The 24,428-nt window shown below is 42.9% G+C and overlaps 1 protein-coding gene across 10 annotated transcripts in view; it reads right to left on the reverse strand.

Moving 5' to 3' along the window:
* FGFR1 (fibroblast growth factor receptor 1) overlaps positions 1-20,125 on the reverse strand; it is a 70,008-nt gene extending 49,883 nt beyond the window's left edge. For 5 of the 10 annotated variants that reach the window (XM_078149578.1, XM_078149577.1, XM_020985245.2 and 2 more), the window contains exons 1-2: positions 19,370-20,125; positions 5,469-5,653 (exon numbers count right to left, since the gene is read on the reverse strand). In XM_078149578.1, the coding sequence (XP_078005704.1) occupies positions 5,469-5,559 (91 nt within the window). In that variant the 5' untranslated portion in view covers positions 5,560-5,653; positions 19,370-20,125. Of the gene's footprint in view, positions 1-5,468; positions 5,654-18,886; positions 18,908-19,369 lie in introns of those variants that run through there. The other 5 variants (XM_078149581.1, XM_078149580.1, XM_078149579.1 and 2 more) reach the window with 2 other exon arrangements.
* Positions 20,126-24,428: the final 4,303 nt, after the last annotated feature.

Genomic DNA, 24,428 nt, shown 5'->3' on the forward strand with positions numbered 1-24,428 from the left:
AGGGCATGAATCTCTGTCATGTTGCAGACTTGGGTTCCCATCCACAGTTTCCCTTAGCAACGTTACAAATATGACCTTGTAAGAATTTAGGCTAACAGAAGACAATGGATACTGGACAGGTTTTTTTAACCTCACAACATGGAGAATGAGCTTATATTTGACCCACTGACGCTTGGGAAAATTCTCCATCTTCCTTAGGGCAGCCGGAAACCCTCCCCTCTTTCAGGTCACACCTAACTTCTTTGGCCCTAACCTCTACACAGTTCACATTTTATAGGACCAATGACTGGAATAGGTCTGTTTGCTCTCGGGTGTGCATGATTTCCTGCCGGGCTGAACCTTGGCAGATCCATACTTTGGCCTAGAGGATTCCCACCATTTCTGAGTATCTGCATGGCCTTCTGAACCTCTTCTGGTTCTCTTTCTCCTCTGATCCCCCCCCCCCCCACACACGCCCTACCTTTTAAAAGCCAAACCCAAGGGTCAGCTCAAGGCTGCGCACTCTATCTTTAACACAGCACCAAATAGGTGATTATCACCTTTTACCACCATTACTAAGCTCTGAGTTTGAGTCTGTGCAAAAACAAAGGCCTCTTCAATTTGGCAATGGGGATCCAGAACAAGGAAATTCCAAGCCTCATCCAGGAAATTCACACCTTGTTCAGCAGGGAAGGGAGCTTACCCAGCTCCTCTGAGCACATGCCTACCCCTTAAAGAAGAAGTTAAATGCCTCATCCACAGTCAATGGCAGAGCCAGGATTTGAATTCAGGTCCCCTGATACTAAGCTCAATATTCTTGCCACTATGTTGTTGTTGTTTAGCTGTGTCCACCCTTTGTGACCCCATTTAGGGTTTTCTTGGCAAAGATATTGGAATGGTTTGCCATTTCCTTCTCCAGCTCATTTTACAGACGGAAAAAATAACTGAAGGGTTAAATGACTTGCCCAAGGTCACAGAGACAGTTAATGTCTGAGGTTGAATTTGAACTCAGGTCTTTCTGACTCTAGGCCCACTGAACTATCCCTGGCCATCTAGCTGCTATTAATTTACCTCCATATCTTTTTATCTCCTTAAGAACCACCCACTCTCCTTGAGGGAAAGTTATGGACACTCCTCAGTACATAGGGTCCCTTCAATAAAATGTTATGTTCTAATAACCATTAAAAAACTTTCAGGAAGATTTTCAATATGTTGGGTAGATCTGATATGGAGGATTTATACTTAGATGTGGACAAGAGTTGCATAGCATGAGAGGGAGTAAGCACCTCATGTGATTGAAATTCTTAGATCCATTAAAAAGTCACCAAAATGAACTGGCCCAAACTACACGTTCATATTCTTGTGGCATAGTTGTGTTCCTGCATCTCTGTCTATATTCAGAATCCAACATCTCCAGCTAGGAAGGGCCAGAGTAGCCCCATCTCTTTAAGACAGGAGTCCTCAAAAATGTAGCAGCACCAGCATCCTTCGCTTTAGAAGGCTCTTCAACAGAACCTTTGCAGTAAAATCTTTAGAATGTTTTTTTTTAGCTGATTAGGACTAATGGTACCAAAAACACATCACTGATTTAAAAAATCCATTTTCAGATCAGTTTTATTCAGTCTAACAATAATACAAATTATTTATTCATAAAGACCTGATTGTTTGCTATCTAGTCATAAGTGTTTTATAATTGGAAACAACATTGGGAACAATAGCTTATTCTGAAAGCTGCTACACAACAATTTTCATTTTCCCTTTTATTTACATAAGCCAGAAATGTTTGAGATTGTTTCAGTTCATACTTTTACTTGAAAAATCCAATAATATTGCTTTTAAGTTTGCTATGTTTTGATAAATGAAACATACTAGGAAGCATGGAAAGCGATGTAAGAGAAACTTAGCAAAGACAAGATTAGTCTACATATGTTGCCTGCAACTACATGTCTACATAACATTTTCTTTTTAAGAGATACATACACATATATGTATTTTAAGAAATAAAAGCCAGAAGTAAGAGAACTTCAGACAGGTTTGGAAGGAGACATAGAACAAAACCATTTTTTACTTGTTGGAGCTTTCATTTGGTTCTACTGCATTTTGTTAAATGCTAAGGTGTTTATAGTCTATTTTAGTACTTATTTTGTATGTTTATTTGATTTTGTTTTATTAATGGCTTATGCTTCTTTTAAGTTGTTTGATCTTGCTTGTAAATGCTTTTGTAATTTTTCCAAAACCATGATTTTGTTAACAAAACAGACATTGTTTATTAAGGTCTCTACGAGGAAGTCTAAACTGGAGATAGCTACTGTCATATTGGCCTTTCCTCCAGTAGTTTAGAATTTGATACTGCAGAAAAATTTATGGATGTTTATTTCATCAGGGTAATGGCTATGAATACTTATCTCTTTATTTAACTCTTCAAATATTCTGAAATTTCTAATAATATAAATGAACACCACTCATTTTATGTGTACTTGGCCAAGATACTGAAAATCATAGACCTTTAGGTTAGACCTCAGAAGTTATCATACCTCATTTGACTCATACCTAAAATAGAATACTTTTTTAATATCTCAGACAAGTGGTCATACAGTATTTACTTGAAAACTTATAATGAGGTAGTCCATTCCACTTTTTGGATAGCTCTCATTGTTAGAAAAAGTTCCTAATAATTACATTAAGCTTAAATCTGCTTCTTTCTACATTCTACCCATTGCTTCTGGTCTGCCCTCTGTGGCCAGAGAATAAGTCTAATCCCTCCTACATGACAGCCCTTTGAATATTCAAAGACAGCTACAAATTCCTCTATAAATCCTCTCTTTTTGAGGTGAAATACCTCCAGTTCCCTTCAACTGATCTTTCTATGTCATGATCTCAGGCCCTTTTCATCATTATGATCAACCTCCTCTGGACACTCTAGCTCATCAATGTCCTTCCTAAAAGGAGGCACCCAGAAAAGATCAGGGTAGAATGTTAATGGGGCTATCGCCTCCATAGGATAGAATATGTCTTCTTTGCAATTTATCCTGTATATATCTTGTTTGTACATACTTATTTGCATTTTGTCTCCCCCATTAGATCGTCAGCTCTTTGAAAGCGGGGATTATTTTATGCCTTTCTTTGTATTTTGAGAGCTTAGCACAGTGCCTGGCACACAGTAGGCTTTTAATAAATGTTTACCAGCTCACTGACCTTCCCCACCTTGATACTTCTGAGGGTGATTTTTTAAAATGCCAAGTACAAGAGATCAACTAGAGCATACATGATTGATTCTAGACCTGTAACAGTATTGCCTTTTTAGTCATATGATAGATTTTGACCCATGATAGATGATTTCTGTCAGTTGACAACCCATCGTACGCAAACTACAACTGGGTAGCTCTGAGTCAGTCAACTAGCATTTATTAAGTACCTACTATGTGCCAGGCACTGTTCTAAGCACTGGAGATAGTATGTCCTCAGCCCTCTAGTTTCCAGGGAGCAGAATTTGAATACTTTCTTTTGTAACTGTACCCTCTCAAGTAAATACTATAGGGCACCACCTGAATGACCCTGTCGATTATCAGTGCAAACTTCAAGCCTGATTGTAGAAGGAGAGCCTATGTCCCAACAGTGTGGTCTACTTCAGAGACTTTGACTAGATACCCTTCCTCTGCTCCTTCCATATAATTCTACTAAGAGCCTCTGTTTTGGATAATCTTCCAACTCTAGTTTCTGACCCTTCTTGAGAGAGACATCCTATTCAAACCAACAAGCGAGCAAATTCCTAGCTATGTACCCATAGCCTGCTATACAACATACAGGGGTTTTTTGCTTGAAAAACTTACAATTAAGTAAGGGAAATGGGAGGTAGGGCATAGAACCTATGCATGAAGATCATATAAGGGACGTAGGGACAAAGTACCAGGAGCATTCCAAGGGAGAAAACGCTGAAATGTCCCCAGGCTCCCCTTTTCATCTCTTACCCCACCACACAAACACACATTCAGTTCACTTTTTTGCCATCATTCAAACAAATAAAACCCCATCTCTAACAAAAAGAAGTAATGATCTTTTTGATGACTCCTCCTCTTTTAAACAGATAAAGTCTACTAAGACTCCCTCTCTGTTTACCTTCCATTAAATGCTATTACTTCCATTCTGGACACAGTATATATGCACTGTATTTGACTGATACACTTGATGTTATATATATATTATTATATATATTTTATCATATATATTATTTATATCTGTTTTCTTCAGTGTTGTCTTAGGCTGTAAGCCCCCTGACATCAGGGGTCTGAGCATCATTGTACAGAGTCTTGCAAAGCACCATATGTAGGTGCCCAATACACGCACTTGGCAAGGATGTGTTATATGTGTTCCAGAGCATTATTAGATGAAAGGAGCATATGCTTAATTGGTGCACTTGTCAGAAGCCTCAACATCATGAGATTGATAGCCTGTCCCAAAGCACTGGTCGGTTCATGCACATACCTGAGCTAACCAAATCCTTTCTCAACTGTTTTCCAATTTTCTGTGCCATGACAAGCAGCCAGAGGGTCACAAACAGACCTACTGGTAGTGAACATACCTGAATCTTAGTTCTAAAGAATTCTGAGAGCTGCTAGCTTCAGTGTCTGCTCCCAGAATCTCTACAAGTTAATTTCCATTCCTCAGCAGTTCCCTGGCCTTTTCTTTCTTTCTTGTATTTTTTTTTAAGTCCACTCTCTTTTGACTCACTGCAGATCAATACTAGTTCCATAGAGCCCATTACTCACATTGGGTTATGGAGACTCTTGGTCCTTCAGAGGTCCTTCAGACTTGTATGTGTCCCAAGATAGTTAGCAAGTGTGCCTATGAGTGAGGAATCTGTAGCCCTGGGACACCAATTACCATCTAATACCAATTGCCCAGCCACAAATGCTGTTCTCTTTATCAAGGCCTTTCCTTTGGGCAAATTGGTTCCCAAAAAAGCCTCCACACCACAGAAAGAGAAGGAAACTGGGCTGGGCAAAATCCCACCTGATCTGAGCCAAGTGCTAAATAAGCATTCATATCATTCATTCATTTGCAAGTCTGACAATCAGGATACTCTGATCTTATGCAGAACTTTAAAATGTTTTCACATCTCTTAGATAAGGAAGTGGGCTCTGAAATCATCAACCAAAACCATCTTCCTCGAGAGGCAGGCTCATGAAGAACACAGGGCTCCCTCCCACAACCTCGTACCACCACACAGTTCACCAAGGTCTCCAGCCCCAGTGAGACATCACTCAAAGAGGCTGTAGCTCAGATGCCACAAGATTTTCTCCCAAAGAAAACAAGACCTCTTCTCAGCCCTGAGATTGCTCCTCCTCTATAAATCTGAGGATCTCTCCCCAACACTCCCTAGGTCATAATCAGAGGCTAAATGCTGAGGTTCTACATCCCTGAGCACTCATGTTGGAGACCAAAGGCTCCCAAGTCTTTCCTGGCTGGTCCCAGGCCCTTCTTTCCCTTACCTTGTTCAGGCAAGGTTGGGGCTGGTCTGGCAGTGCAGAGTGTGGCTGTGACCAGCACAGCCCAGAAAAGGAGACCCTTCCAGCTCCACATCCCAGTTCTGCAGTTACAGATCGGTGACAAGGCTCCACACCTCCATGGGGACTCTACCCGATCCTTGGGCTTGACCCGCCTTCTCAAGGTGTCCCTGGGGAAAGGAAAATCAGAAAGAGATGAGGTAACATTAGGTGGAGAAGAAAATAGTAAGGGTGGGTGGGGGCGAGGGTCCCCTACACTATGTTATCATTTTCTCCAAGCTATGCATAAAGGGATAACTTGTAAAGGCATGGAGGATTAGGGTAGTTATCCCCATCCTGGTACTAGATTCTGGGCATCTGACTTTTTTTTTGAAGACTGGGTCTTCCCTCTTAGAAGTGTAGAGGCTGCTTATGCGACCATTCCACTACTGACTGGCATGGGGGCTTTGACTCATTTCATTTCTGATGTGGGCTTGTTCAGCCCTCCTTGGGCAATATTTGAGCCCTGCTCCCAGGGGCTCAAAATATGGGTGCTGAACTTAGTTTGGCATGGCCTCTGAATAGCCTACTGCAGCTCAAAACTCCTGAGCTCCAGAGATCTGACAGCCTCAGCCTCTCCAGTGGCTAAGATTAAGGTGTGCACCACCATGCCATTCTGAACACAGTATGTAACTATATATACAATATGGCTATTTATATAAGTGTGTATACACACACACACACACACACACACACACACGGTATACAGTATACATACATATAATCCCACATATATACTATATATATAATTGTTGTTCAGTCCTTTCAGTCACATCTGACTCTTTGTGACCCCATTTGGGATTTATCTTGGCAACGATACTGCAGTGGATTGCCATTTCCATCTTCAGCTCATTTTACAGATGAGGAAACTGAGGCAAACAGGGTTAAGTGACTTGCCCAGGATCACATAGCTAAGAAGTGTCCAAGGCTGGATTTGAACTCAGGTCTTCCTGACTCCACGGCCAGCACTCTATCCGGTGCACCACCTAGCCACCCGTGTGTGCAGTATATATACTGTATTTGATGTTCTGCTTTGAATACAAAACCAAGGCCTCAAAATTTTGCCACAAAGTTGCCTCTAAGGCTAGAATGCCAGGAAATCCAGGGTTACATAGTGACCTCCTAGCTTTGCTGAGGGAAGTATCACTTGGTCAAAAGCTTTATACAAGCTTTTTAAGGGGAAGGGAGGAGAGTGGAAGAGTATCGCAGGTATCCTAATGATGATCCCAATTACTACACGGTGAATTGGATAAAATTCTGGGCATACAGTCAGGAAGAAATCACTGAACCTGGAGTCCATGGGAAGAACCGAGTTCAAATCCAGCCTCAGAAACTTTAAGCTATGTGACCCTGGACAACTCATCTAACTTATATCTGCCTATAATAGCATCTACTTCCCAGGGTTGTTGTGAGGATCAAATGAGATAATATTTGTACAGTGCTCTAAAAATCTTAAAGCTCAATATAAAAGCTATCTTTTAAAATTATTATTATTACAACAATTCACTCAGAAAGCCAATTCCATTGGTGGTGGTGCATGGAGAGGACATGATAGAGGGGTAGCTAGGTAGACTACTAGACCTGGAGTCAGAATGTACAGAATTCAAATCTAGCCTTAGATACTTATCAGGTGTGTGACTCTGGGCAAGTCACTTAACTTCTGTTTGCCTGTCTCCTCATTTGTAAAATGGGGATAATAATAGTATTTACCTCCCAGGGTTGTTGAGGATAAAATATATTTGCAATATTACAATGACTACAGGGGCAGCTGGGTGGTGCAGTGGATAGAGCACTGGCTTTGAAGTCAGGAGGACCTAAGTCCAAATCCGGCCTCAGACACTTGTCATGTACTAGCTGTATGACCCTGGGCAAGTCACTTAACCCCAACTGCCTCACCCCCCCAAAAAAATTACAATGACTACCAAAATTTATTTAGAATACCAATTCCCCTGGTGGTGATGAGTGGAGAGAGTATGGTGCAGAGAAAAGAGCACTAGTTGGGTGGTTAAAAGTCCTGGGTTGGGGCAGCTAGGTAGCGAAGTAGATAGAGCCCTGGCCCTGAAGTCAGGAGGACCTGAGTTCAAATCTGGCCTCAGACCAAACACTTGACACTTACTAGCTGTGTGACCCTGGACAAGCCACTTAACACCAATTGCCTTAAAATTTTTTTTTAAAGTCCTGGGTTTTAATTTAACTATCTGTGTAATCTTAGGCAAGTCATTTTAGTTTTTCTAAGCCTCAGTTCCCTATCTCCAAAATGAGGGAGTAGAAATAGGTTATCTCTACATTTCCTTCCAGTCCTAAATCCTGAGATCCTTTGAAGTAAACTTACCACTTTTAGCCTCAGTTTCCTCGTAAAATGAAAAAAAAAATTGGGTTAGATTCCTTACAGGCCTAAAAATTTCTTTTGGCTTTAAGATTCTATGATCCTATGAATAAGGGAGAAACTACTAGCCCTCACTTACTAGAAGAGTCTCAAACCTTTCTAGCTACTAAGGACAACTTTCTTAGATGTTATCATGGAACTACAGGATGAACTCAAGACTTATGATTAGGGAAAAACATAGGAACTAGAAGGGTCTTTGGAAGTCACTTAGTCCAGCTCCCTCATTTTATAAATGAGGAAACTGAGGCTCAGGAGGGAAATGATATTCTCAAGGTGCTACTGCCACTACTTGGACTTAAGTCTTCTAAGCGTAAATCCAGTGCTCTTTCCACTCTACCCTGCTGTCTGCTTAGTGGGGAGGCCTGTGTAATAAGGCCATGACTCAAGAATGGCTCATCGTTGGCTCTTGGCCAATAGCATACCACCTCTATGACTTCCTTTCTATAATTCTCCAAGTAGTGAAGACAAAAGCAAGGCCATATACTCCTCTGGGGTCAACTCATTGTGGTTAAATATTTACTAAACAATAGGCCTCCTGGGTACTGGGCAGATTCTATCTATCTATCTATCTATCTATCTATCTATCTATCTATCTATCTATCTGCAGGATATAGCTATATATTTATTTGTATATATACATATATAGGGAGATATAGTTATACATAAATATCTTATTTAACATTTAAAAAGTATTTAAAATTAGCAAAGTACTTCACATATGTTATCTCAATTGAGTTGAACCATCCTGAAAGGTGAATGCTATTGTTATCCCCATTTTACAGACAAGGAAACTGAGGCAGGCAAAAGTTATGTGACTTGCCCAGGGTCACATAAGCTATTAAGTCTGAGGCAGGATTTGAATTCCGGTCTTCTACTATGAAGACATGAAGGCAGACACATACACACACACACACAGATACATGTATATAATCAGGTGGCTTTCATCTTAAATGCTCTGAGAAGCCATCTAAATTATTTAGAGAATCCCCTTCTCTGGAGCATGCCCTACTGTAATGCATCGACCTTGCTTCTCCCCCTGAGCCAGGCTGGGCCCCCTGCAAGTGAGTCAGTGCTGGCTGGCAGCAGACTCCATGAATTCTTGGCTTTGGGCACATGTTCTCTTGAGCGAGCGCAGGAGTGGGTGAGCGGGCTCGTGTTCACACACACACACACACACACACACACACACACACACACATCTGTCCCCACTCTTCACCACAACTTCAGCCTGTTTCAGCTAAGGGGCTGTGTCATGACAGTAAACAACTGAGAATCATTGAACAGAACTCTTCCCTCTGATTCTCCCTTTCCTGATCCCAGTCGAAGCTGTGTATGTTCCAGGCATTTAGGAAGCAGCTCACTTACTGATATTCCATTTTAGACATAGGAGAGAGCGCCTGACCTTCCAAACGTAGTCAGCTACAAGAATGCTATCCCTCCCCCCCAGGTTTTTGTGTCTTTTCGGATACTATGGTTTCATGGGTTCAGGGAGCTCCCCAATGAGGTAACTCCCTTTCCCAGTACACATCAGCAGTTACTTTGAAATTCACAGTCTTAGAGGACTGCCTGGACCTAAGAGATTAAGTGACCTGCTCATGGTCACATAGCTAGCAATGTCAAAGGCTAGACTTGAATGTAGGCTGTCGAGACTCTGAGGTTTATTCCCTATTTATTAGGCACTTCAAAGTTATATCTCAAATTATTCCTTCCTCCTTACAACGGTCAGGCCAATTTGGATGAGTCCAAGGGATGACCACGGGGTCCCCTGTATCGCCTATCATCTTTGAGGTGAGGAAGGCAGAGAGGGGACAAAAAAGAGTGTCTATTTCAAGCCTTTTTCTCAGAAAGAGCCCAAGTTCCATCTTTCCCAAATTCAACTTTAAAAATGGAGATAGGAGGAAACAAACTGGGTGACCATGGAGAGAGAAATCACTTGGCCTTTCTGGGCCTCAGTTTCTTTATCTGTAAAAATAGGATGCTGGTCTGTTAAAATAATTTAGACCATTAATCTCAAAGAGATTATATATTAAATCCATTAGACTTGTTCTGCATTGCTTCTTATTGCCCTTCACCACCTTCAAATATTGCACGGTTCAGCAGACACATGCATTCTACCACTAACATCCAGAGATAGTAGTTGTGAAAGAACAGCTATAAAGATTCTCATAATGCAACCTTGGTAATAACTAATAAAGCATTTAAAGTCAGTAAAATGTTTTACATGTCATTTCATTTGATCCTCACAACAAACTCATGAAGTAGGTAGTATGAATATTATCATTCCCATTTTAGAGATGAGGCTATTGAGGTTAAGTGATTTACCAGGATCCACAAGTGTTAAGTGTCAGAGCACAGATACTGAATCAGATTCCTCCAAATTCTGAGTCTAGCACTCTTTCTAACACACTGTCTTCACTTTAAAGTCCCCTGGAAACTTTCACCATCTCCTTCATGCCATCTTGTCCACTTCACATTAACTAATGAATTCTTACAACCCATTTGGAAGATCTGCATGCCTTGTACAGAGCTTCCTCTGGGGTTGTTTGTAGATACTTTCCAAAGAAACAACCTAAAACTGGCTTACCCACCCATGGAGGAAAGGCTTTGTCACTAAGAGACATCCAATACAGATCAAGGGGTTGTTATTTTCAGTTCCCACAATTCTCGCTGTTTTCCCCAAGGTTCTTAATTCAGATTTTGATTAGCCCAAAGGACCCAGAACAATGAGTAGGAAATGAGGTATTATATCAAAAAGGGGGAAGGGAAGAGGGGAAACTGATAATCTATTGAGGATTCTTCTATCTCTTCAATCTACAATTCTATGCCAGTTGAAGGTCACATCTCAGTAAAAGAAATTTGAGTTGACTGAGGATCCTTGTGAAACATCTGAGAAAGGATTGGACACCATCAAGACACCACTCTTGGGTTATTCTTTTTTTTGGGGGGGTGGGGTTTTGGCTAGGCAATGGGGTTAAGTGACTTGCCCAAGGTCACACAGCTAATAAGTGTTATGTGTCTGAGGCCGCATTTGAACTCAGGTCCTTCTGAATCCAGGGCCGACGCTCTGTCCACTGCACCACCTAGCTGCCCCATCTTGGGTTATTCTTAAGTAATGTAGTGGATGGGGACTATGGAAATCTGGATTCTAATCCTGGTTTTGGTTTGCCAAAGTTACCCAACAAAATCATTCCTCCTCTCTGGCCTTCCATTTCCTCAAGTCAAATATGGGGTCTAGACCAGAAAAACAGACAGATGGTCTCATGTTCTTCCAGATCTGAAATTGCACAATATTATAATGACGCTCTTGAAGGAGGCTCTGGGACTACCAGTGGGTGCTGGCAGAAAGCATGAACTACTCTATTAAGGGAAGATGGCCAGTGAGAGGAAGTGGCCTCAAGTCACTTTGTCTGCAAGGGATAGAATGCTAAAGGGTAGCACAATCCAAAATTCCAAATTTACTCAGCCATAATCCTAGTCTAGCAAGCTAGATACCACAAAGAAATTCTCTCAGCTTCCATAGTCCTTCAGGACAAGAGGCATCAAAAGAGTGACCTCCTGGATTCAGTGCTACCAACCTTCCTGCGCACAAGACAAAAGTGAAAAGAGCACTGGATATGAAGTCACAGGTCCTGAGTTCAAATTCTGGTTCTGTCACTTCCTAGCTGCAGGACTTCAGACAAGTCAGAGAATCATATATCTACAGCTAGAAGGGACTTCACTTTGCCCTTTTGGGCCTCAGTTTCCTCATCTGTAAAATGAAGAGGGTAGACTAGATGACCTGTTAAGGAAGGTCCTTTCTGGCTCTAAATCTTTGTTCCCATGATCTTATGAAAAATGGTCACCTTTCTCAAAAGTGAATGGGGGAAAAAAAACTTAGTTTAGGGAGTGGTTGATGTGAACATTTAACAAACATTTGAAAGAGATTATGCAGTTCAGCTTGCAAAATTTTTGTTTAACCCAAGGGAAATCCTAATATTTTTCTTCCATCTTTGTACAAACAGGGTCCAAATGTCCTTGGGAAGAAATACTTCTATCAATGCTTCAAGGATCTTTGATTTTCTCAGTGTGGATACTTTTTCTTCCAACACAGATCACAACCCTTTCATACCTGGTTTTCATAGAATCATCAGTTTAGAGCTAGAAGGGGCATTAGATGCCATCAAGATGAACCCCCTCATCTTACAAATGAGGGAAATTAGGGCCAGGAAGCTTAAGTGACTTCACAGAAGCAAGAGTTACAAGGGAATTTGGCAGCCATAATCCCTCAGTCCCCAAAGTGGGAAGCTTCAAAGGCAGAATTTGAACCCAGATCCTTGACTCAAGCATTCTTTCCACTGTACCAAACTCCTGACTTGCCTCCTGAATTGATACGGCAGAAAAAAAAATATCTATCTGGTAGCCAACATCCTGATGGTAAGTCCCTTTGAATTTAGCAAGGTTGGTCCATGGACAACAGGCCAATAATCCATCACTGGGCCTTTTGAAGCCTTTCCAGCTTGGTAGGACTTGTGTGCCTCTGGAACAGTCTTTAATGCAAGGTCACCTCTATACCACAATGAGGTGTGGGATAAAATAGGTATATAAAAATAGGAGCGATAATAAAAGAAACACAATATGCCCTGCCATATTCTAGGGCCAAATGAAGTAATTTTCCCATAAAGAACAAGATCTGGGATAAAACTGTTTAGAATATATCTGGGCAGGTAACAACAACAACAACAATTAACATTTATTGAGGGCTTACTATGTGCCAGGTACTATGCTAAGTGCTTTACCACTATTACCTCATTTGATCCTCACAACAATCCTGGGTGTTAGGGGTTATTATGATCCCCATTTTACAGATAAGATAATTGAGGCCAAAAGAGGCTAACTGACTTACCCAAGGTCACACAGCTAGGTATTATCTGAGGCTGGATTTGAACTAGGGTCTTCCTGAAGCCAGGCTCATCCATAGTACCACCTATCTGCCCAGCTAGAGTTACTATTTTTTTTCCCAAAACAAATAAGCAATTTTATTAATTGTAGGGAGATTAACTATAGGGCAGCTAGTTGGCACAGTGGATAGAGCACTGGGCCTAGAGGCAGGAAGACCTGAGTTCAAACCCAGCCTCAGGGACTTAGTAGCTGGGTGACCCTGGGCAAAACACTTAACCTTGTCTGCCTCAGTTTTCTCATCTGTCAAATGAGCTGGGGAAGGAATGGGCAAACCAGTATCTTTGCCAAGAAAACCCCAAATGGGGTCACAGAGTCAGACATGACTGAAAATGTGTAAGCGGCAACAATAACAAAATACATCGCCAGGCATACTGAGACAACTGGACAAGGGAGATCATGGTGACCAAATCTCTTTACTGGTGAAGACTGGCACTTGGTTTCCTACTTATCTAAGAGAGTAGCTTAGGGGCATTGTCCAGGGTCACATAGCTAATACATAGCAAAGGCAGAACTCGAACCCAAGTCTTTCTGATTCTATTCACTATACCACTGCTATAGTTCTTACTGAAATTCTTAAAAAAAGACAAATCTGTATATTTATACACACACACATACACACACACACACAATACTATATACAAATATACTAAATATAAAATATTGCAGCATTGGAGGAGAAGCCAAAACATTTGTGTCCAAAGTAGATGACAGTTTGAAAAAACAAGTATCTCAGCAAAGTTGGGTGTTAAGTCGTCTTTGGAATCCCTAGAACGGGGGAGGGGGGAACTGCAGCCTTGAGCCCACATGTGGCCCTCTAGGTCCTCAAGTGCACCCCTTTGACTGAATCCAAACTTCACAGAGCAAATTTGTTTGGGATTTGAAGTTTGAATTTAGTCAGAAGGCCGAACTTGAGAACCTGGCAGTCCATGTGTGGCCTCAAGGCTGCAGGTTCCCCACCCCTGTTGTAGAATCTGATCTAAAATTATAGGGATTACCTATAATATATTACCTATAACCCAGGACAACCTGTATTATATAAACAAGTATATATAGCCCAGGAATACCTGTACTATATAAACAGTATATATACTACATTTGGATCGCTTACACAGCTCTTGGGAAGAGAAATGTAAGATGAATTCCCCAAGAGTAAGTGAACTCATCTCAAGTCAGCTCAGGCCCTTCCAGAACAAGCTTCTTGAGTTGGTTCTGTCTGCTTCCTTTTCTCAAGATGCATTGTTTGAAATACAGAAAAGATGCTCCTTAACTTTTCTAAGGAAGCCCCCAGACCCACATGACCCATAGAGATTGAAATGTGAGAGAAACATTGGACTTGGAGTTAGGAGTTCTCAGCTCAGATACAGGTTCTGCTATTTATACTACCTTCCTGTATGACTTTGAGAAAGTTACTTAACTCTCTAGGCCTCAGTTTCCCCTTTTAAAAAAACGTGGGGGTTTGCCCATCTGCATTCCAAGATTCTTTTCAGCCCAGATCCTATGCTTCAATAGTCTGTGACCCTCAACAGTTATCAGTGGCCCCAAACATACCCTTTATCTGAAGCATTGGCTTTAGTGCAGTGTTTTATTTAAAAAAATGGGTAAAACAAGTGTGTGTGTGTGGGGGGGAGGGCATGGGTCTTCAAGCTGAATGGTCATTTGTCAGGGATTCCAGCTCAGGTGTAGGTGGGTCTAGAAAGATGACCCCCTGAATTCCTTTCCAACATCTAGGGCTCTTCCAAATTAAGTATATTAATAATAATAATAATAATAATATTTATATAGTGTTTATAACATTTCAGGCACTGTGCTAAGTGCTTTATAATTACTTTCTTATTTGATCCTCACAACCCTAGGAGGTAGGGACTATTAATTAAGGTCCTTATTTAAGGAATGAAGAAACTGAGGCAAAAAGGGGTCAATTGACTTACTTGCCCAGGGTCACACCATTAGTAAGTGATGGCTGCAGGATTTACACTCAGGTCTTCCTGACCTTATTTATAACAGCGAAAACTGGAAATAAATCTAAATGTTACTGTTTGGTTGTGGAGGATAGATAAATAGACTGTTGTAGTACACTAATGAGAAGCTGCAGCCCTGGTGGAAAGGGCTGGTTATATTGTTCATCCTTCATTTTGAAAAGGACCAATGACATCATAGGGTGATAGCTTGACTTGCGTGTGAATAAGTTGTCAGCTTCTTGGGAAAGTCCAATGGCAATACAAAAGTCAGGACAACTGGCAATGGCCTGGGATGCGATGGATGACCCCCCAGCTGGTCTTTGGTGGAGTCCCTTCTCTGTTCACTTACTAGCTTTGTGACTCTGGTAGGTATTTAACTTCCCCGAGTACCAGTTTCCTCATCTATAAAATGGAGAATATTAATTTTTGCAGTATCTACCCACCTGTCCATGGTGGTTGTGAGGAAAGTGCTCTGTAGAAATGTGAGTAATGGAGTAATTAATAACTATTTGTTGTTCAGTCTTATCCAACTCTGCTTGACTCCAGGGACCATAGGATGCCAATACTATCCATGGGGCTTTCTTGGCAAGGCTACTAGATTTGCTTTGCCATTTCCTTCTCCAGTGGAATGAGGCAAACAGAGATAGATTAGAGTGACTTACCCAGGGTCACACAGCTAGTGTCTGATAGGCCCAATCTTCTATCTACCACAACACTTAAAGGATATATGATTCACTGATGGTGGGTGCCCCTTCTATCCACACCACAAACCCCCCTTGGTTGTCATGAATTGCTGAAGCTGGAAAAAAATACTTCTGCTGATAGCCAGTCCTCTGGGGATGAGCCTTTCAGAACTGATCTTGGCTGGTTCTGAGACAACAAACACTGGTCCCCTAGCAGTACCAACATCATAAAGATTGACAAATATAAAGAGAAATATGGAAAAGCCTATGAAAAATAAGGCAAAGTGGGAAAAGCAGAAGTACTTTCTGTAGGACAATACTTATGTAAAAATACTGGCATGTACAGTCATTGGATGGAAAGAGTACACTGGAGTTACATATATGCAGGCAGTACCATCGTTAACATAGGCTGATTTTTTTTAACTGGAAAGATGAGTAAATGTAAAATTTAAAAAATACATAAACATAATTTAAGTACCCAAATGAACGTCTTCTCTCGGGCAACTATCCCCTTCCTCCCAAATGGAGAGCACTAAAGCCCCCACCCTCATTTTTCTCCCGGGCTCATTAGCAACCAGGGACAAAGGCTGGTGGTCGTATGGACCGGAAAATTTCCCTCCCAGGCGCAGGGCTTGCTAGATGTATTCTAATCCTTTTCCTCGAGGATCTGCAGGACAATGGCATCAACCAACACTCCTGGGTTCTTCTACGCTTCTGACAGTGTCTTTACTCCAGGCGTTTCACTAGCTAAACGAGGGGGTTGGACTGGACGACCCCTAAGCTGAGGTCCCTTCCAGCTCGAACATTCTATATGTTCTGTGATTCTATAATTGCAGCCGCACTTTCAAAGCGCTCATTGTTGAAACTTTTTAACGTAAGTGAAAAATATCCAGGGGACAATGCTCATTTCCCTCCAAAACGTGCATTATATCTACCCTCCTACTCTCCCCCCCACCCCGCCCAAGCCGAAGCATGCTGAGAGGGAGCGTGTATGGGGAGTGGCCGGAGAATCTGGACGATCTCTATTAAAAACTGACATAACACTTAGCTCTAGCTATGACTAAGAGTCAACGTAACAGATATTTCGAGGAGCTAGTCAGCCGCTAGCTGCTTAACAACCCCGGGCGGGAGCCAAGTCCGCAGTGGCGTCCGGCTTCTCCAGTACACTGAATACTGACCGGGTGCTAGAAGGATCGGGGCTGGAGCTGCTCCCGACAAACTTCAGCCCTAACCGGGAGGAAATATGTAAACAAGTCATTAGGGAGGCCATAAGGGCAAGTTCGCAGCAAAGGCTGTTCATCCGTTCCCCGAAAGTAAAGAGAGAGACCCAAGCCCTGGCCAGTGGGCTAATTAAGTCCCAGAACTGGACTTCGTAGGGGCTGTAAAATCATCCTCGAAGGGTGGGGTGGAAAAAGGCTGAGGAAGGGGGATGTGAGGGTGGGGAGACAGGCGGGAACAGGAGGGGGAGAGCACCAACCCGCCCAACTGTCCTGAGGCTGCAGGGCAGTCGGTATACCAAAAAAAGCCTGGGTCCGGAGGTGCTGGGAGCAGGGCACATCTGCTGAGGAAACAGTCACCTTAATTACCATGTCTAGAGAAAGTGCGATTTCATTACAACCTCCAAAACTACCGCCCAGAGAAGGAAACCAGAGAAGTGTTTTCAATTTGAAAGAGAGACAGAAGGGAGGGGAGGAGGGAAGTTTGACTCCCTCTCTCTCCCTCCCCCACTAAACTTTGGACCATAAGGAGCTTTCCTAGTTTAAGGAATGGACACACACTCAACACACACGCATACACACCCTCCCTCTGCTTTTCAACCGGCAACCGTTATTTAAATGCCAGGTAGGGCAGAGTCACTTTAGTTTCCGGGGGCTGCAATCCAAACTCTTTAAAAAACACAGACACCAACTAGGCTTGGGGCAGCGAGAGCAAACACCTCAACCTGGCCCCATTCACACGCCCCCAGCGCCCGCCGCCGCCGCCGCATACCAGCCTTCCAGAGGAAGAGTGGAAAAAGCAACGCATGACTGCCACCGCTGGGGGACGGCCCCCTGGGGCTCCCTCGATGGGAAAGGGGCAACCGGCCTTCCCAGAAAGCCCAAGGAACAGCAGTCCAAGAGCTCTGGCCAATTGCTCCCCCTTCCTAGAGTTCCTCCTCATCCCCCCAAAATCCAAGCTCCAACAGGGCAGGACACCTTTCCCGTTTTCTTTTCATTCAAAGCACAAAAGCGAAATATTGGGGCTTTAGAGAGTTCGGTCCGCCATCAGCTTTGAGTCCCAGTGGAGTCGTTCCCTAAGGGAATGAAGTCTACCACTCGAGAGTGGTTTACCCAAATATCTCTCCAGCACCTCCGTCCCCCTCCTCCAAAGCTCCTATTCCCATTTATTTTTACCGCCCAAGATGAAGAGAAGTTCCAATAACCTGGGGTCCAAGTTAACCTTCCTCTCTCTTCCTACTCCCATCCATCTCTTAGGTGCAGGAAATGCTCCTGGCCCCTTAGGAAAGTGAAGGATCTTAGCATTTTTGGGGTGGGGAGAGGAATAAAAAGTAACAGACAAATGCTAGGCGCTGTGTTTGCAATGTTGCCTGTATTGGGTGAAATGGAACCAGATGGGGTTCACTGGTGCAACATCTGGAAAACTAAAAAAATTTAAAAGTGGGGGGAGCGAGAAAGAGACCACAGCAACATTTTGTAAATGGGCCAATCGCTTTGGGTCCCAGCAGAAGCAGACTGGTTTCAACCCCCCACTCCCTAACTCCCCCACCCCCACCCCAGTTGAGTGAGAGAGGAAAGGGGGATGGGATGAAGCCAACACGGATTGCCAAACTATACAAAGGTGTCACTCTGGAAACTGAGTTTCCGGTCCCCCCCCCCTTTTTTAGCCAGCCCGCCTCTCCAGAAAATCACACAGGGGCCAGAGGGCAAATTAATCCAGGCCAGATCTTTGCCAGAAAGAAGAGTAAGGTTCACTACTGCAAAGTGAACAGCACTGGACAAAACATTCTCATCTCCCACATCCAGATAGATTAGTTGAGTTGAACGCTCCTCCTCCCTCCTCCCACCCTCATCCACCCCCAACCCACACAAGGGTTTATTCGTCCATTGGGCTCCTTCCAATTTCCCTCAACTTCCCTCCCTTCGCCCCTAAGGAATACTACGTAGGAAAAGATAACCCCCTCCACTAAAGGAAATACCTTCCTCGCCCTCCCCTAAAACGGACTCTTTGCCATTTAGTGACGCCACCTTTCGCCACCTCCCTAAAAACTAAACGAAGAAAAGCTATCCAACCACCTCTCCCCATCCCCCCACCCCCATACACATCGGGGCCCGGACTTTACTGGGAGTGGGAAAAAAGGGATTAGAAATCGGTCCGATCCAGTGGTCGGACCAAAGCTACCTGCTGCAGTATTGGGGTGAGTCACCACGAGGGGTGGAGTGGAATGCAGCACACTCAAGATTCAGGCACAATTCTCCCCTCGTTCTCGGACCCCTGTGCCGCCGGCTGCCTTCGCCCCCTGGCCCTTTCCTTTCCCCCGGCCTGGAGGCTGCAGACCCCGCAGTCTCCCAGAACCCCGGGCGCTAGTTTGAGGAGAAGTTGGGCGGCGGGAGGAGCCGGGCTGGAAGGGAGGCGCGGAGGGGGTAGGGGCGCACAACTGCGAGCGGGAGAAGGGAGAGAAGGGGAGACAAAAGGGGGGAGCGAGGGGTGAGGAGAGGGGAGACCTCCAGAGCACAGCAAACAGCTTAAGCTCCAAAGGGTTACAGGTCGTTAAGCTAGCGTCAGGAGGATGGTGCAAGCGGAGAGAAGGGGATCTTCCTGGCTGGGGGATCTCGAGCTAAGGAGAGGCGGCCTCGTATCTGGAGGGGCCCCAGCCACTCTTACCTCTGTCTGGGCTGCTTTTCCCCTAGAGGAGAGTCGGCCGCAGCTCCAGTGGTTGGGAGTCCAGGTCCCTTAAGTGGGCTAGCCGTCCCAGGGACAGAACCCTTCCCCGCGGGGCCAGAAGAGCCCCGCAGCGGGTGCACAAGTCCCGGGAGCGGCCCCTACACGGCGCCTCCAGCCCCGGCGGGAACAATGGGGTCGAAGCGGGTGCCCGCCGGAGGGGGGGAGGGCGGAGGGCTCTCCCCTCCGCCTCCTGGGGTCTCTGGACCCCCTGATCCCCCTCCTCCGGAGAGCCTGGGCTGCGGACGGCTCACACCTTCTGCAGCCCGGGCTCCATCTCCCCGCAGGGGCTCCGGCTCCGCAGCTCGTCCAGGCTGTGACGGTGGTGGCGGCGGCTACTGCTGCGGTACAGATCCGAGTGTATATGTGAGCACTAGCAATGTATCCCCAGGACTGGAGGTAAAGTCTTCAGTCACAGTTGTTTCTCCAGCTGCAACGGCTCTTTGGGGTTGGGGGTGGCGGGGAGAGACGAAGTCCTCTCAATATGCTAAGCCTGGACTCTCTGGGTCTTTACTGGACGCTGTCTTAAGGCGATCCAGGTACGCTTCCCTGGGGTTCTTGGCGTGCTGCGGCTGAGCTCGGGTCTAAGCTTTTGCTCAACCCCTGCCTACTCTCAAGGCTGCTCTTGCTGCAGCTTCAGCGGGTGCCCGCTTATCCAACTGGAGCGCTTTTAAGGCTATGCGCCTGGAAGGCTCACTCACTGCTTCACTCACTCAGACGATACTCTAGTCCCCACCTCCATCTCCTCCTCCTCCCCCTGCAGCTGCCTGCTGGGCCTTGTAGTTCCTTTACCACTGCTGCAGAAGGGAAAACCAAAGCTGGGTTGCCCCGCTAGGCTCTCAGACAGCAGCTGTGCTCTTGTTAGATAAGAGGTCTGCACATTCCATATGGGACAGTGTCGTGCAAGGTTTCTGAGTCAGATCGGAAAAGTCGTTCCTCTAGGAGCATTTAGTGGAAAAGATCCCCGTCCATTCTTCATTTGGACACGCATTACTCCTTCATCATCTTAGTTCAGGCTTTTATTACCTTCTCTGGACGTTTAATGTTAACCTCCCCAAATCCCCAATGCATCCTTCACACTGCTGCCAAAGTAACCTCCCCAGTGCACTGCTCTTATCACGTCCTTACTCTACCAAAAAAACTTTACTGGTCCGCACTTTACCTATTAAAAAGAATAAAGTTAAAGCAACTAGTTCTGGCATTCAAGGAGCCTCACAATCTGGTTCTAACTGCCAGTTATGGTGTAACGAGGAGGGCCCTGAATCTGGGTCAAAGGAGCTGGGTTCAAATCCTGATTCTACTACTCTTTTCCTCTGTAGCCTTAGGCAAGTCATTTTACCTCATTTTCTTCATCTGAAAAATGAAAAGGTTGGATTAGACCAGGAGTTCTAACGGTATTATGTGTATGTCAAGCACCTTTTTGAAACCTAAGGACCCCTTCCTAGATTTTTTTTTTCAGTCCAGGTCTCCCTGCCTTGCCCAGGCTGCAAGTGTAGTGACCGCTCACAATACTGGTTGGCATGGATGTTCTAACCTCCTCGTTTTTTCCAACCTTGGAAGATTTGCCCATCTTTAAGCAGCCTGGTAGTTATAACAGGACTCCCCACCCCCCCAATAATTGTGCTATATTTTGGACACTGGACACAGATTGGCTTGTCAAATGCTATAAATCAGGGCTTGATTTATTGTTTTGTTGATTGCCTAGACTTAAGAAAGTGATGGAGAAAATGTCAATAACGCAGATTAAACATAAAATAGCAATCTTCTTTTGCAGAGCTGGTTGTTGAACATTTACCAGCACACCCCTCATTTTAACCCTGTTACAACTCAGAGTTCCCCAACACAGGATGTCAGCTTCAGTCTCTTCCAATAGCTGGGATTACAGGCAGGAGCTGCCACCACTTCCAACCGGAATAATGTTTTTAAATGTGTAAAATAAAACACAGGATTTCAAAGGAAAATAATTATCTTGAAGTAAAATTACAAATTTTTTTAAAAGCCAAGTTCAAGGACCTGCTGCATTAGACCATCTCTAAGGTTCCTTCTAGCTCCAAATCCCTTGATCCTACCTCTCCATATTCCTCTTTTATATTCTACGCTGTCCCCAAACTAGATTATTTCCTTTCTCTGTTCTAGCCCTGCCTTCTCCAATCTGGGTATCAGGATTCACAGGAGTACTTCATACTGGCATGGACCACATTCCCCTTTCCAACCTACATCCCTGCCTCTTGAAGTTCTCCCTTCTTTCAAGACTCAATGCAGTGATTGCACATGTATAACTTATATCAGATTTGCTTGCCATTTTGGGAAGAGGAGAGGGGAGGAAGAAAAATTTGAAATTCAAAATCTTATAAAAAATGAATGTTGAAAACTATCTTTCATGTAATTGTAAAAAATAAAATACTATAGAAAAACTTTTAAAAAGGTATAAAATAGGGGTACCTGGGTGGCACAACGGATAGAGCTGTGGACCTGAGTTCAAATCCTCCTCAGACACTTGACAGTTACTAGTTGTGTGATCCTGGGCAAATCGCTTAAACCTGATTGCCTCACCAAAAAGTGAAAAAAAAAGTATAAAATAAATGCCACATTCTCCCAAAACTTAAAAAAAAATGTGGGGCTTAGGATTGAACGTGTGCACACACACACACACACACACACACACACACACACACAGAGACTCAATGCAGGTGCTTTTTTAAAAGTTCTTTGAAGTCTTTCCTTCATGCCCTATAACTTTCTCCACTGCCAAGGTGAAAGGATCATTTCTTAGAGCACAGATACCTAGACATTTCTTTTGTACTTTTCATACTAATCCTTGTGCCTTTACCTTAGTTATTTATGTTTATCTTTTAAAATTATGAGTTCCTTGAGAGCAAGGTCTTTATCATTATTATTTCCAATGTATAGCACAATACTGTCACATAGCAGGTACTTTAACAAATGTTTGGTAAATTTAGTTACAGAATTCACAATGACTGTAATAAAATAAACAAAGGGGTGGCAGTTGAAAGAGTTGTGGACCTAGAGTCAGAAAGACCTGACTTCAAATCTAACCTCAGACACTTAACAACTGTGTGATCCTGGGTAAGTCACTCAATTTCTGTCTGCCTCAGTTTCCTATCCGTAAAATGGGGATAATAATAGCAACTATTTTAAGGGTGATTTAGGTATCACATGAAATAATATTTGTAAAGTGCTTAGTAAACCTTAGAGCACTCACAAATGATAGCTATTATTATGATTATAACTACAAAATGCATGAAGTATCTGTGGACCAATCTGCTAAAGTTATGCAAAATACTTGTGTAGATTCAATTACAAAGTGCTCCTTAAAAATATAAAGATCAGCTTAAATAATAGGAGGATGATTCAGTGCTCAGGCAGGGCTGTGCCCATATAATAAAAATCACAATCCTACCAAAGTCAGTTTACAATTTCAATACTATACCAATCAATTAGCAAAGGCATACTTTATAGAACTTGATAAAATAATAACAGAATTCATTTGTGGAAACAAAAGATCTAGAAGATCAAGAGAATCAGGTAATGAATAATGTAGTAAAGAAGGAAGAATAGTACTTCCAGACCTCAAATTATGCTAGAAAATGGTGGCCATTAAAACCGTTTGGTATTGGTTAAGAAATACAGAAGTAGCTCAATGGAACAGACCAGACAAGGGAGATTCAGAAACAACGGAACTCAATAACTCAATGTTCAATAAACTTCTAAACATAAATTACTTTGGAAAGTAATTTATTTGAAAAAAAAAAGATGAGGAAAAATGGAAAACAGTCTGGCAGAAATTAGGTTTAGACCAACATCTCATGCTATATTCTTAAGTAAAATTTAAAAATGGTTATTTGACCTTAATAGAGATGGTACTATAAAAAAATTAGAAGAGAAGCAGATCATATGCCTCTCACAATTTTGGGTAGATGTATTCTTAATCAAACAAAAGATAGAGGCAATTACAAAAGATAAAATAGATAATTTTGATTATATGAAATTGAAAAGCTATTATACAAACAAAATTTATAGAATAAGAAGGGAAGTAGTTGAATAGGAAAAAATCTTTGTAGTAAATGTATCAGATTGGTATCCAAGATATATAGATATACATATACATTTACATTTACATGTATGTGTGTATATAGACAACAAATAGACATATGAATATATACATAAAATATACATGTATGTGTATGCATACACACATATGTGTATATGGAGAGAGAGAGAGAGAGAGAAAGCAGACGACATTCTCTAATAGAAAAATGGTCAAAGGTTATGAACAAATAATTCTAAAAAGAAGAATTGTAAAACTATTAACAACCATAATGGAAGAATTCTCCAAATAAGAGAAAGGTAAATCAAAACAACACTAAGATTCTACCTCACACCTAGAAAACTGGCAAAGATGACAAAAGGTGGCAAGAACCAAGGTTGTGGGAAAACCTAATGCATTGTAGGTGGAGCTAGGAATCTACCACCATTTTGGAAGGCAATCTGGAATTACGCAAAGTGACTAAAAGTCCACACTCTTTGACCCAGAGAATCCACAGCTAGATTTATGTCTTTAGGAGATTACTGAAAAGAAGAAAATGTCCATATACACCAAAACATTTTTAGAAGTACTTTTTGTGGTAGCAAAGAACTAGAAACAAAGTAGATACCTTTCAATTAGGCACTGACTGAACCAACTGTGATTTATGAATATAATGTAATATTACTGTACTATAAGAAACAACATATGATGAATACAGACTTATAGGAACTACTGCAGAGTGAAATAAACAGAGCCAAGAAAACAATATACAGAGTGACACCACAGTGTAAATGGGAAAAACAACCCCAAAACAAGTGAGTGTGCAAAATGATAAAGAACAAGCATGGCTCCCAAGGAGGTATGAGAAGACATCCCCTATTCAACTCCTTTGCAGAGTAAGGAGATCCCTGGTTATGGAACAGTTCATACGTTTTCAAACTTCAAAATTTTTTT

Source organism: Phascolarctos cinereus, unplaced genomic scaffold (assembly GCF_003287225.1).
Source record: "Phascolarctos cinereus isolate Bilbo 61053 unplaced genomic scaffold, phaCin_HiC Scaffold_2;HRSCAF=192, whole genome shotgun sequence".
NCBI classification, from domain to species: domain Eukaryota; kingdom Metazoa; phylum Chordata; class Mammalia; order Diprotodontia; family Phascolarctidae; genus Phascolarctos; species Phascolarctos cinereus.